This window comes from Coenobita brevimanus, chromosome 51 (assembly GCF_032717465.1).
Source record: "Coenobita brevimanus isolate Jiangsu-jjx chromosome 51, ASM3271746v2, whole genome shotgun sequence".
In the NCBI taxonomy this organism is placed as follows: domain Eukaryota; kingdom Metazoa; phylum Arthropoda; class Malacostraca; order Decapoda; family Coenobitidae; genus Coenobita; species Coenobita brevimanus.
In genome coordinates, this window is record NC_137004.1 from 37,951,235 (window position 1) to 37,967,124 (window position 15,890).

Genomic DNA, 15,890 nt, shown 5'->3' on the forward strand with positions numbered 1-15,890 from the left:
ATTTTAATAGTAGTATACTAGAAGCTGCCATGGGATTGGGGAGGAAATAGGGTTTCCTTTCTCCTCTGATTCATGTCCTTTAACCCCTTCAGCTGGAGGATTGTTTTTTCATATTAGTGTTCTCAGGACAGTTTTATTCAGCTTAGGAGAAACTTTCAAACTGGGGGAGTTACATATTCACGTAATGAATCTTTTCACTACTGTGGAAATCTTAGTTTTCTGAATGGAATAAAATCATATGGATGCTGCACAAATAGAAACTAAATGACATCCTCTGGCTGAAGGAGTCAAGAATGAAGGGATTATTATAAGTCTCCTTCCCATGGTGTTGGAAATTGGAGTAGGATAAGTAGAATTAGTATACTTTATATATATGGTTCATTATGTATCAAAGCCTTTTTTGAAATGGATGGTACTGTACTGTGTAACTAAAAATGCCAAAGCACATAGTTTGTAATTCAGAGTAGCTAATAATGTATCTTGTAGGATATTTGATGATATGAATGTATTTCCACTTGGACTGTTGTGCAATCATTTTGTTTACTGGCAGCCGAAAACATGATGATTCAACTACCACAACTGATTGAAACCCATTTGTTTCATGTTGAGGTTCCTGCCATTGTGGTGTACTTATGATTTAGATGCCACAAGAGAAATAGGAAAGATGTTGAGGTTCTTAAAGATTTTTCACTTAAATTATTTATTATATTTATCTGTATATCACATGACATAATTGGGGCATGCCCACAACTTGAATACTACATCATGGATGATGGAGTTCGATGTCCTAGCTGTGGTGTAGGGGTGAGTCTGCTTGGTTATTTTACTCCATGCAAGCCAACTTGTTTGTAGCTGCACACCTAGCAAGTTATCTTTATTAGTTAAGGTACTTTTCTCTGAAAATGGTGTTTGTGTCACGTACTGCATTCATATTTATGCATAAATTTCACATGGATTTTCCAAGAGATTCAGATAAAGGTTGAGAGTGTTTGGCTTTACAGACAAATTGACTGGCACAGAGTAAATCATATTGATGCTTCAGTAAAACTTCAATGGCCATCAGCTGAGCTGAAAAGAGTTTGAGATGCTTTGACGATTTGAAAAAGATGTCCTGTAGATAATACAAAACTGCTGTGGCCTGATGGCAGCTTACTCCTAATGAGTTGATCGTGTCAAGGGTTTGAGCTCATAGTATGATGGACACTCGGAATGGGTGTTTGCAGTACCAGTATGTTTTTTTCTTAGGCTTGTTCACACCCTGTTTGGTGTACTGATGACATATACAGACTCATGACACAACAAACAGCCATGACATATACAAACTCGTACACAACAGAAAGCTGTGACTTAAACAAACACAATAGACAGCTGTGGCATAAACAACTGACACAACAATCAGCCATGACATGTGCAAGCTCTGACACAACAGACAGCCATGGCATGTGCAAGCTCTGACACAACAGACAGCTATGACATGTGCAAGCTCTCACACAACAGACAGCCATGATACGTGCAAGCTCTCACACAACAGACAGCCATGGCATATACAATTCTCGGACACAGCAGATAGTTACTAAGAATACCACTTTCACATGCATCATTCTTCCTACAGACATGCCTTCTTCATTTGTACTGTTCCAGTGGGGAAAGGTTAATTCTGTCACTCTTCTTCCAAGGACATGAGCACCAGTCGAGCAGGGCAGTACTCCCGAGGTAGATGGAAAGCTGATGACAGGGAGTGCTGGAGCTCCCGTTTCATCAGCCCTCAGGACTAGTTCCTGACCATCCCCCTTTGCTGAACTTTTTCAGTGTCTCAGTTACACAGAGAGTAGGCCAGCATGCTCTCCAGTACAAATTTCTCTAACTATCTTCACCACACTGCATGCACAGTACACACTACACTTCCTATTCAAAATTTACCAAAATGGCGTCGTCTTATCAAGCCTCGGAGTCCCCAGGGGGGGGGACCATAAATGCCCCCACCATCTGCCCGTCTCCCGGTGACGACTCAGGGTGCCTGGAACCACGGTCTGACTCTCTTCTTCTTCATTTCTGCAACATTCGCGGCCTTTCCTCTAACTTTCGCTCTGTTGAGCACCACCTCTCCTCTAAACCTCACCTTCGTTTTCTAACGGAGACTCAGCTGTCTGAGACAACTGACAGCAAACCCTTTTCTGTATCCTCCTACTTTCTCTATACTCATTTCAAAGCCAAAGGTGGCTGTTGTGTATATATACGCAACGACTTATCTTGCTCTCGTGTTCCTGAACTTGATTCTTCTGAATTCTCCACACTCTGGCTTCGGCTTTCCTGTCATTCTCTGACTAAATATATCTGTGCTGTTTACTTATCCCCTAATTCTACTGACTATCAAAAATTCTTCGACTATCTTACTTCTACGATGGAACACATTCTATCCATTTCTCCTTTCTCTGAAATCTCCATTCTTGGAGATTTCAATGTTCACCACCACCTTTGGCTCTCCTCTCCTTTCACAGATCCACCTGGTGAACAAGCCTACATCTTTTCTATCCTTAATGACCTAGAGCAGCTTGTACAGCACCCTACCCGTATCCCTGACCGCCTTGGTGAGAGCTCCAACATACTTGACCTCTTCCTCACAACTAATCCTTCTGCTTACTCTGTTAATCTTTTCTCTCCGTTGGGCTCCTCCGATCACAACCTTATTACCTTAACCTGTCCTATCACTCCGGTACGGCCTGTGGACCCTCCAGTGAAACGTCGTCTGTGGCATTTTGGAGCCGCGGACTGGGAGGCCCTCAGGCAGTACTTCTTTGATTTTCCCTGGAATGATTATTGCTTCCGTGGCCGGGAGCCATCTGAGTGTGCCTTGCGCATTACGGAGGTTATTCTCTCGGGCATGGAAGCATACATTCCTTTCTCATATCCTTTGACTAATGCAAGAAAGCCTTGGTTTAATCACGCTTGTTCTAATGCTGTCCGCAACAAGGAGAGGGCCTACAAAAGGTACCGGAGCCAACCCACCCCTGAATCACATCATCTTTACGTTTCTGCCCGGAATCGTGCTAAGACTGTTCTTCGCTCTACTAAAAATAATTTCATCCATACTAAATGCTCTCAACTCTCTGACTCGAATTCTTCCCGCTCCTTCTGGCATCTTGCCAAAAATCTTTCTAACAACTTTACCTCATCATCCTTCCCTCCTCTTTTCTACTCTGATGGTTCTGTAGCTATTTCTTCTACTGATAAAGCAGATCTCTTCACACAGACTTTCTCCTCCAATTCTACCTTAGACGATTCCGATGCTGTTCCTCCATCACTTCCCCCCTCTGACTTCCTCATGGCTGACATTAAAATTTCTTCAGTTGATGTATTTTCTGCCATCACTGGCCTCAGTACTAACAAGGCATATGGGCCGGATGGGGTCCCTCCTGTTGTTCTCAAGAACTGTGCTTCTGTGCTTACACCCTGCCTAGGCAAACTCTTTCGCCTTTGTCTGTCAACTTGTACCTATAAAACCCAATGTAATATGACTCCTGGTCATCCTTCTTTCGGGACTTTGGCGAAAGCTTTGCCATTGCACTTGACATCTCTAAGGCTTTCGATCGAGTCTGGCATAAATCTTTAATTTCCAAACTGCCCTCCTACGGTTTCTATCCTTCTATCTGTGCCTTCATCGCAAGCTTCCTTTCTGGTCGTTCTATAGCCGCTGTTGTAGACGGCCATCGTTCTTCTCCTAGATCTATCAACAGTGGTGTCCCTCAGGGCTCTGTCCTATCACCAACTCTCTTCCTTTTATTCATCAATGATCTTCTAAGCTGTACATCTAACCCTATCCACTCATACGCTGACGACTCCACCCTTCACCTTTCCATTCGGTTCCCGCAACGCCCATCTCAACAGTTACTTCAACAAGCAAGGGATGAGGCTATGGCACACCTAATGTCTGATTTGGCTCGTATCTCTGACTGGGGTAAAAATAATATGGTTGTCTTTAATGCATCTAAGACTCAGTTCTTACACCTATCAACCCGACAAAATCTTCCACAGGTATACCCACTAATGTTTAATAATATTCAGCTTAATCCTGCATCATCCTTGAACATGCTTGGGGTTTCATTTACTCGGGACTTATCTTGGAAAGATCATATTACATCTCTTGTAAAATCTGCTTCCAAGAGATTGGGTGTGCTAAGCCGACTCCGCTCTTTCTTTACCCCTGCACAATTGTTGACTCTATACAGGGGTTTTATCCGCCCCTGTGTGGAGTACAACTCTCATGTGTGGGGAGGCTCCCCACATACAGCTCTTCTCAATAGGGTGGAGTCAAAGGCTTTTCGTCTCATTAACTCTCCTCCTCTTACTGACTCCCTTCAACCTCTGTCTCTTCGCCGCACTGTTGCATCTTTATCTCTTTTCTATTGCTACTTTAATGATCACTGCTCCTCTGAACTGTCTGCTTGCATTCCTCCACCTCTACGACGGGCGCGTAGCACCCGTCTGGCAGCAAACTCTCATCCTTTTTCTGTCCAACTCTCTAATGCAAGAGTTAACCGTTACTCCCAGTCTTTCATTTATGCAACAGGTCAGCTCTGGAACTGTCTCCCTCTGTCTGTATTTCCTGCTGCCTATGATCTCCAGTCTTTCAAACGCAGTGGTGTCCAGGCATCTCAAAATGATTGGATCTTGAATTTGGCTCTATATTGTATTTTGTTTTTCTCTTGGAGGGAACTGTTACTGCGGGCTCATGGCCTTTGGTTCCTTCTTCCTCGCATAAAAAAAAAAAAAAAAAAAAAAAAAAAAAAAAGATACAGATTTATACGTTTACAAGCTTACAAAGCTGTTTACATTTGACCACCAAAAACAACAAGTAGGGACTCCAGTTTTTTGTATTGTTTGGTGCTTAAGTTGGACATTGGTAGCCAAGTGTAGTAGTTGGAAGACCATTTGTCAAGAACTGTCCAGTTTGTGTTGTCGTTGACCAGCCCCAACCTGTCTAGCTGAGCAGACCCATCAACCACAAGCAGGCAACTGCCCCTGCAGGGTCATCCTCTACAGTAGACTGATGTACCCTTGCGCCCAACAGCACCACCATTGTGAGGCACAGGGAAGAACGTGGAAATTTACGCCCGTATTCTTAAACTTTTCCTTCTCTTTTAGATGCATGAGAAGGTCGTCTTTCGCCAAACTGGTATTCTTTTTAAAAATCCTTCTCTTTCTGAGCTGCTCGAAGGGGACGGTCTTCCTTTTGAGCAGCCAAAATTATTGGAACTTGACAAAATCATTTGACCTGTCTCTTCAAAAATCCGTTTGCAATTTTTCTGCGTTCCTTTGTAGTGTATTGTCATAAATATATTTAAAATATCAATGAAAAGTTATATACAATTTTATTAATACAATTTACAACAATATACTGATTTTTAAAGTGCTATTTGTACCGTATCTCTAAAAGTGTTACCCATGTCGACTGAGATGTTTAGCCTGGCATAAATAAAGCAGACGATGTACTACCCCAGATATTCATCCAGTCTTATATGATCTGACACTGACAAATCTTATGCATTATGGCCAGTGTCACATGACTAATTTTTTAAAGAAATATTTTGTTTGTTAATTTGCCCGTAAGAGGAAAATCTGCCATCAAGGTCACACGAGTGGTTTGGCTCATGTCTTCCAGCTGGAAAAAAACAAGTACCGGTAAGCGCTGCCATGCGAGTACATGAGACAGACGTTAACAGGTGATTCTTACATTTACAAATAACAACATAAGACAATAATATTTCTTGAATATACCGTAATTTATTATCAAAATATTGTCTTGAGGAGTGAACACCGCTGCGGTGTTGGCCAGAAGGGCATTTATGGCTGAATACAAACTGTCAGTATGGGTGTGGTGGTGACCTTCCACATCTCAAAATGTGTTGTGCTTTCATTATCCAGTATGAGATAGGCATGTTTTGATGTATTAGTTTATAAATCTAATGCCCCACCATACCAAATATTGGCTGGATGGGTTGTTTTAGCTTAACAGGGCCACCAACCTGAACATTTTCCCTACCCCTCCAAGGGAATCCGTTACAATACTGATGGAAATAAAAACTCCTACAGGAAGGGAAAGTTTTGGGAAGGGATTATTTTTAAGCCTATGGCTATTAGTTCCCAGATGAGTGCTGCATTTGTGTCCCTCCATCCAGTCAATGGGCACCATAGTAGGCTCCACATCGCCATCTTATTTGGTTATATGGTTACTACCCAGCATTAAGTGGTTTCATGGGTTACAGAAAACCATTAGGTTTGCCACTCAGTGTAGTCACTTGAAGTGGAAAGTCATGAAAAGTGATAGGAAGGATGGGAAAACTGTGAAAGCCTCATGCCATAAAAGTAGAAAATGAATACACTAACAAGAAAAAACAGAAAATCTCACATTTTGCCAGAGTTACTTGGATGTGTGTGGATTTTGAGGTTTGGGGGAAGTCAGTTGTTTGATATCTAAAGTTGTGCACCTAAATATTAATACATTTTGTGTACAGTGGTTGTGCACATAAATACTGATACATTTCATGTACAGTTGTGCATCTAAATACTGACACACTTCATGAACAGTTCTGCACATAAATACTGATGCACTTCATGTACGGTTATGTACTTAAATACTGATACACTTCATGTACAGTTGTGCAGCTAAGTACTGATACACTTCATGTACAGTTCTGCACCTAAATACTGGTACACTTCATGTACCGTTGTGCGCCTAAATACAGATACACTTCACGCATGGTTGTAGACCCACATTCTGTTACACTTCATAGTGATAAATAACAAGACAGCAATAGCTTTAGAAATCTTGTGTTGCAATCTTCAGAAACCATCAGATCTTTTTAAGTACCATACAGTGTATCATAAGAATTTCTGTTTATCAATAACAACTAACCATACTTGTATGTATATGTACAAAACATCTTAATGTAAAGCAAGTTAATGGCACTTCTTGCCCTGAAGTCATGATGACTTTGCTGTTGACTTCCATGGTTCTTCTGTTGGCTCCATATTTAACCTTTTCATCTTGAGAACAATATTAATTTCATTCTTGCTGCTATCAGATGACTTAACTTTAAAAGACATTCATGTTCAGATTTGCCAGGGGTCACAGCATCATCAAGCAAGATAGCCAACACCTTTGCCAGACAGCTTAGCTCAGTGCCAACATTTAATCAACTCTTCTTTGGCTCATGACCTAGATTAACACAAAATTTCATGGGAATCCATCAATAGCTTTGTTGGCAGAGGTAATGACAACAGTGCCCAAGTATTGAATGGGTTATTGAAAGCTGTTTTCAAACCCTCCAGTTCGAAAAGTGTGCAAAGCTCAATTAATTTGTCAAAAGAGAGCAAGAAAACATGAATTACGTCCTTGGGTTGAAGTGGTTAATGTTCTGTTTCTGTGTTGCTAGACATTTCACTCACAGCAACAGTTCCTCTTTTATATTGTTGATGCAATATAAAAGAGGAACTTGAAAAAGTGTAATCAGTCAAAAAGAAGATAAAAGGAATACTTGAACTAAAGTTATTTAGTGATGTACAGTGGTGCCTTCCAATATGTGAGAATATAGTTGACAAAATGCACTGCATATTGGTAATTTAGTATATTAGAAACCATTGAATCAATGGAAATAAATGGATATGGTTGACACCTCACCCTATCTTTGTCATTTACAGTACTTCCCCATTATTAACTATCATATTAAGAAAGACTTTTGCTCAAAGAATGATAATAGAACTGTGAATGTAGTGTGCTAGGTAGCACTCCATTTGCATAATTGCGGGATTAGCAACCTTACTGCGCCCATCCACTTGCTGGCCTCCATAAGTCTTGATGGTTCGTAAAATCTGTTCTTGTTCTTGAGAATGGTCCTCACAGTTGATTCACCTAAGCCAAGTTCATGTCCAGTATCTGAATTTCATTTGCCTTGCTTATGCAACTCCATAACCTTCATTTTCTGCACGAAAGTGATCCTTTTATTCTTGGAATTAAACATTGGGGCCATGACATAACAGGAAAGCAAGAGCAGGTGTTGTACAACGCTGAAACACCACAGTATGGTAGCGCCGCTCTGGCAGACACAGGCTGAGTGTCTTGAGAATTGAAAGATGCAGTGAGGGAGGGAAAAGGCGGGAAACTGATCAGCGACCTGGTGGTGGCTTCGGATACTACCACTTTGAGCAGTAACACCATTTTTCCTTGCTTTCAGACAACAGAGTCTTATTTTAGAATCACATTTCTCATATTAAAAAAATATATACATATTTTTTCCTGAGTCTAGTTCGCATATTAGGTGTTTGTGAGATCCTGTATGTTGGGAGACCCCACTGTGATAGTGGGATTGGATTATATCCTGTTAGTCAACAAGTGGTGCTGGTGTGTTGTGGCAGGACACTTATCACACACTGTGGTGTTTTAAAATACTTAATGCTGGCAGAATTCTGAATTAACATGTCACCCATGAGAGATGCATCTTGTATATAAATTTTGTGCAGTGACATTATTACCCTAGAAATACATTCATACCGAATGTAAAATGGAACTAGTCTAATATTTTATAAATGTATAATTTTTTTAGTATTGTTTTTGAATGGCTGTTGAAGTTGTTATAATATTAAAGTTTTTATTATGTTTGTCTTAATAGGAGTTACTCTTGTGGTAGTGGAATGTATAACTAAGCAGGGCCCAAAAAGAATACTGTTTTAGAAGCCAAGAAAGCAGGATGTATACTTTAATTAGGGCTATACAGCATTCGTAATTGATACTTTGGTGTAATTTTCACTCACCATTGCCTTAACCTGTTCATTACAATTTAATTGAATCTCATAATGATTTTTTGTTAAAACCTGTTCCTGAAGTGATTTAAAAAAAAAAAAAAAAAAAAAAAAAAATTAATAAACTCATTTATATATTGTATTATCTTCTTCAGTAACTAGAGAGGGTCAAATGCACAAAATACTAACATTAAGAACAATGTCAGTTACCCCAGTGGTAAGGGGCAGGAGCAGGTGTAAAGAAAGCGGCTTACTGACACAACTGACCTCAAGGTTGTTGTGTTTCAGGTGACAGTCTCAGGCGGCTTCAAGGTCACTTCCAGGTAGGTCAGGTCAGGTTGGGTGTGGTAGTGGCAGTAGCTAGAAGGGAGGTGCTGTGAGTACAGGTGTCTGGTAGATTATGTCATCTATGTGGATGGTTGTTATATGTCACTTCATTTAACCCATTGAGCTGGAAGAATGCCTTTTTCTTTTTATTCTTTCTCTTTCCTGATTATTTTATTCACCTTAGGATAAACTTCTCATACTGGAGAGGATATACAGTATAACATTCACAAACCTTTCAGTATGAGAGGCCTTTCCTAAGTTGAATAATATCTTCTGGTAGCAGCAAGTATAAACATTTATAAAGGACATTACTTGGATTCATTATGGTGACTTTTCTTATTTTATTCTTACTGCCACCATGCAGGTGTTAACATTGGAGAAATGTCTTTTGGTGAAGGGTTACTGGAAACTTTCACAGTCAGGTTTTTCCTTTTGATTTTTAATTGTTTGGAGGTAGCAAGAATGAACTGTCATCATACTGAAAGGGTTATATTTAAGTTGATAGTATCAGTGGAAATAATGTTATGCATTGCTCTATGACCCTCTCAGATGTTCCTTTTGGTATGTTAGTTGTCACTGTTGAGATAATAACTATGAGTATGTGAGTAGTTGTATTTCATTGAGTTTTTGTACCATCTAGTTGTTCAGAAAATGGACATATTGATATAAGTTTGATATTTTACCTGCCAAATTCATTAATTAGTATTTGGTATTACAAGTGTTATCTTTGCACTTATGTTTGTTGATGTATTTTTGTCACTTCACTTGCATCAGTGTCTTCACTTAAATCAGATGAGCTGGATTAACCCGTGGGCTGCGTCAAGGGGTCGTGCAGATATCCCCTTTGGTGCGGTAAAATGTCAGTTTTGGTCACTCTTACAGATTTCCTTGAAATGTTTATCTGTGGCTAGGAAATTGCATCATGCAGCTATTCACAGAATATTTGAAATTGAAATCAGCGTAGTTGTGGAGAAATAATTGTCAGAAATTACATTTCTGGCAGGAACATGAAGATTATGTTTTGAGAGAAAGTAATGTGTATTGGGGCAGATGACACAGGTTGTAAACAGGCTTTCTCCCCGCTCGCCAGGTTGGTTGCCATCTTGCTCCGCATGCTGCAATACAAGCATATGGCGCTACTTTTACACCCATTATTTACCACCCTACTTCTGTTCCATTACTTTCTGTTGACTTTACACATGATTTTGTGTTATTCTAAACAATTTTACCCATGACTGCCTTTCCCGGAGTGATAATATTGTAGGAAATGCATAATGAAGTGCCTACTTCGGAGTCATTGTTGCTGATTCAACTTAGCAACTGGGCCCAAGATAGGGAGTGCGAATGAGAGCTACCAGTCACCCTAATACCCCATAAATTTTTGTGTCATGCAGATCCTTCTACAACCTTTCTGGTGCATTGTTGAAAATCTCAATCATAAGAAGTATGTCACAGCTTTGCAAGACACCTCCACGTGAGGTATATCGCAGTCCACGGGTTAAAAATACCATCCTCTTCAGTTTTTTGCACCTCTGTACAGAGATGATTCTTGTATTTTCACTGGTATGTAGCTATATATTTAGTGAGCATATTAAGGTATTTTCTCATTATCAGCACTTAATCCCTTTGTTTTACACTGCTATGTATTCTCATACTCCATTACCAGTATATACTGGAACACAGTTTTGTCATAATTGTATAATTATAGGTTATATCAAAAAAACTGCAAAGTATAATTGGACAATAAAACATTCACTATGCTTGAAAATGGCAAAGTATAATATTGGGTTTAATGACATGAAGTACCATAACTGCACATTTTTACTATACAACCAAACAACCTAACCTATCTTACTCTTCCCCAACAATTACGGTAGCTTAATTTTGGGGTAGGTTGGTTAGTAGATTAGGGAAAGTTCAACTATGGTTTCACCATCTGGTTGTCCTGTAAAAATGTGGTGTTGCTATTAAGTTGATAATATGTTGACACTGCACTCTTTGAACCAGTATATATACTGTGTGTGTGTGTGTGTGTGTGTACTATATACATAAAATAATGTGTTATATGTGGTAGGCGGGGGCACTCACCATCCGCTTACTCGATGTAATGCTGCTTAGGGTGTCTGCCCTTTTATCGCTTCCCTCCTTTCTCTTCTGTTTTTCTTTCCTTCGTTCTTTCCTCTTCCTTCTGCCTATGGGTGGCTCTACACTGAGTGAGTAAAGAGCTTCCTGTACACCAGGAAACCATTTACTATGCTGGGTGGTAACCATATAACCAAATTATGGCACTTGGTGGTTTACAGTAGTTAGTACTTAAGGTGCTCCAGTCGGATTGAGCCAGTGCAGGTTTATGGTTGAGGTTTATTGCTCACAATGCCACTCGGGGATGAGTGAGGCTGATCACTCTTATCTTAAATGTCAGGACCAACTTGCCTAGCCCCAGTCTCCTATGCTCCTCATGGGGCAACATAGGATTAGATGATGGAGTGATAGATAGATAGATATGTATATGTATATATATACATATATATATATACGTAAACACACACACCTCTCCCTGCTATTCGACAGAGGTGTGTTCCATAAAAAGTGGTTGAATAACAGACTGATTTTTTTCCATTGGATTGTTAAGAAATTGGAGGGTTAGTTTTGAGACCACCTTCTTCATTTAAAAATATTCAGTAAAGATGGAAAAAATACCGGTAAATGTGAACGAAAGTGACACAGGGATTTGAGCTGTTTCCTTATAGACCTACGTTCTCAAGGAAAACTATTTTAATACTGCATACATCTCATATGATTGACATTTGATTTCCGATCAAAAAATATTGGAGAACAAACGAAGTATACCTACTTAACGGTATTACAGAAAGCTGCCTGAACACCTTCGATAGCGTGTTTATTGCTGATCCTGCCAACTGAACATGACGTCACCACACCAAACAAACTCAAATGTATTCAATTTAAAACCATAAATAGCAATGGAAGCCTTATTGGAAGTGCTGAAACCTAATTGGGGGGCTTCACCTACCGAGCCCCCCAGCGATTATAACCTACCTAACCGAGTGCAAACTAAGATGTGCATCACGTAAAACTGGCTCCAAAACAGTATCACACATTAAGAGCATTAGTTAATCATTGGAGCAATCATCACCCGACCATGCGATGGCAAAACACTCACTCAGGTTGGTGAGCACATGACTGCGTATGACAGGGGTAATAGTAGGGTTCTTGGGCGAAGCCGTGGTGGTGCTTTAGTATTCCACGAGGCCAAATAGAAATGCAGCAGATGAAGAGGCAACTGATCAGCAGGGCAGAGCGCAGGAGACAGGGCAGCTTAGCCGGTCTGTCTGGCTGTGCGCAGTTTGAATTGTTGAAATGGTGGGGATAACCATGTCAGACAACGAAAAAGGGTATAGATTTATAAATGTCAAAACAACGAATTGTCAAATAACGATTGTTTGAAAAACGAGCGGTTGGTGTTTATTGTGTGTGTGTGTGCATGCGTGTAATTAATAATCACTCTTTATATATATATATATATATATATATATATATATTACACACACACACACACCGCTCACTGGTGCAGACACTGCTCGCTGGTGCAGTGGTAACGTTCCCGCTTGCCAACTGGTGGATGGGAGTTCGCGCCTCACTCAGGTTGCGAAAAGTTCCACTGACGAAGTGGGTGGTTACTGTCCCCCTTGAGCAAGGGGACGGGTGTGTGCGTGTGTGAAGGTCACAGCCTTGCCCTTAGATCGGACTATATGAGCTCTCAGCTCCCTTTGGGGAGGGTAAAAGCTGATGATCACGACCATCAAGTGATCCTGACCGACCCGGTGAATTACACACACACACACAGATACACCGGCCTAACATCCAGCACGTTTCTTTAGTACTAATCATCTTTAGCACAGTAGACACTCAAAATATTAATTTAAAAAGAAAAAAGATTACTTCCATAGATATGCATGACTCTCTCTCTCTCTCTCTCTCTCTCTCTCTCATTTTTTTTAGGGGAGGAGGAAGTCTGGTATACTGGTATGTTGAGAGGTGCCACAGCAAATGAAAACTTAGATTGTCTGATACCATAGTACCTAATTCATTATGCCAGTTTGCAACTTTGTGTTTGCCTATCATTGTTTACAACATTCTAAGGATTCTTTTGCCATAAATTAATTCTAAGGATTCTTTTGCCATAAATTAGAGTCTTGTCTGATCTAATCAATTTTCCCCATAAGGCTTACTACTTGTCAGTACAGATTTAGTTTAGTACAGCAGTTTGTCTAATTGACTTGCCATACTGGACACACAGATACTGCCTGTGTGTGTGTGTCCATCATCCATCATATATATATATATATATATATATATATATATATATATAGTATACAATCCAAATTATATTGTACATACCATCTATGGTTATTTTGCAGGATATATTTTGTAGCAGGTAAATGTACATAGTCAGGGAGGAACAGAAGTTTGGCTTGATATTGAACGTGCTGAATCTCTTACAGACAGCCGTCCTCCCACCAACTGGGGAAGTTGCCATACTCAGCCATACTTCCCAATCAGCCATACCAAAGCCATTCTCAGCCAAGCCAGATGACTCTCAGCCAGCCACATCCCAGTCCACCTACACCACAGCAACAGCCCAAACGACGGTCTGCAGTGGGAAGCAGGAGGATCCGAAAACCAAGGAGACTGGTGCATCCATTGCGGCCAGCAGTGGTCTCCAGTTACCTGCTAGTGCGAGGACTGACCATGGGACACAGCTTGGAGGAGGAGGAGGAGGAGGAGGGAATAGAGGAGGAGGAGGAGAAACAGAAAGAGGTAATGGAGAAAATAATACCTAGAATAGAGGATGGCAAAGGGGAATCTGTAGAGGAGGCAACAAATGAGGAAGATGGAAAAACTGGAGATGATGATAAAGGGAGACCTGTGGAGGAGGCAATGAAAGAGGGTGATGGGAAAACCAGGGAGGGAGTGGAACAAATACAACACCTAAAAATATGTGATAATAAATGAGAATGGTATTAACCACAATTGGTCAGAAGAAATTTATGGCTTGTCTGCTCTGCAGCGTTCATGTTTTCTTTGTTCAACTTGTGTGTATATTAAGCTGAAATAAAAATTTTAGTGGTAACAGACTGCAGCTAAATGTTGACAAAAGTTAAATGTCACATCCCAGTTATTTATAGGTTTTGCACTGCATGAAGTGTTGGCATTTCTAAGGTTGTAGCACCTATTCCAAGATTCATCAGTTAAATTATCAGCTCACTAAGGTTTTTAAAAGACATTGAAATAGAGAAGTAAGAAAATTTCCTTCAGCAACTAATTTATGTACTTTATGTATAAATTTTTACATTAGTAGACATGTGTTTTCATCACTGATAAGTTATACAAAGTTGTACAGATATTACTGAAGTCATAAGATTAGTGTTTTCATGAATTGGTTTACATTGTAAATGAACAGCAGCATGTCCTAAGAATATTATATATAGTTTTGATAATACAAGTATCTCAAGTTGCAATCCATATTTTTGTGGTGTAGTTTTATATGGCTAGTTACTTAGGTGTATCCTGGTATTTAATTTGTATATGCAGAATTATTTCCTTTACCAATGTATATTTATACATAATTACAAGAATACAGTAATATATGGAAGAATAATTGTAAAGTAACCAACTATAGCCAGCCTCATCATGAGAGCTCTCAAGCCTTATTATGCAGCCTAAAATATAATTAAACATTACAATCCCATGATGGTTGAGATCTCAGGTTGGAGTAGACTTCGTAAGTGTGCCATGGTTTGAATGCAGAAGGTGGTTGCAGGTTTGTGTGTCATATAAATGCTGCCAGGGAAGTACAATGGTCTTCTATATGGCGTAACTGACCTGGACCACAGTACCCTAGCCTTGAGCCCTCCTGCACTATGAAAGGAGTAATATATATATATATATATATATATATATATAAAATTTCATAGCACCCAGGACAGCAGACACAAACTGCCCAGTTTCTTTGCATACCAGTTTAATGAGACTGACAGACAAAATAATGTTTTCATAGGGGAGAGAGGCTACCCTTCCCTGTATACCTCCTCAAGTTGTGATCCTTAAGAGAAATAATTTCTGCAGGTTTTGACCCCCCCCCCTTTTTTTTTTGGGGGGGGGGGATACCTTTGCAGATTTTGCTCTGGGTTGTGATCCTTAGAAATATTAGCCTGATTTTCAAGTCTCAGATCCCCCTCCCCCCAGTTCCTCAGATTTGGGTTAGGTTGTTGTCTCGATAAAAATATTCTTAGAGTTGCAGGTGTTTGCTCTAGGCTTGTCACTCATAGGGAGCAAATATACAATCACTCAGGGATGTTTTGGCTTGACTCATGATTAATCCATGTGATAAACTAACACACACTGACTTTACAACTTGGGAGGAGAGTGAGTAAAAATAAAAAAAAGAGAGAGAGAGAAAGGTTGGAATATTCCTGATGTGGAGGGAGTGCTCAATTAGTAGTAATCTGAGGTGATGGAAACCTTCTACCACCTTTAATCAAATGGGATTACATTACACACTTTGGTCAGTGCCGACATTCCCATCTTAAGTTTTTAATCAATACTAAACCAAATATCTTTTACACTGATAAAAGAATCATAAATCTCCCCCCCCCCCTTTTTTTTTTTTCGTAGAAAGTTTTGTTGTAATGCGAATTTTAGAAAATTTCAAAATGTACAAAATGGTATATACATATATATATATA

General features: G+C 39.9%; 1 protein-coding gene across 1 annotated transcript in view; it reads left to right on the forward strand.

The window, feature by feature from the left end:
* LOC145400115 (tubulin polyglutamylase ttll-4-like) overlaps positions 1-14,113 on the forward strand; it is a 69,070-nt gene extending 54,957 nt beyond the window's left edge. The window contains exon 15 of the mRNA XM_080272626.1: positions 13,647-14,113. Within this exon, the coding sequence (XP_080128752.1) occupies positions 13,647-13,985 (339 nt within the window). The 3' untranslated portion in view covers positions 13,986-14,113. The remainder of the gene's footprint in view (positions 1-13,646) is intronic.
* Positions 14,114-15,890: the final 1,777 nt, after the last annotated feature.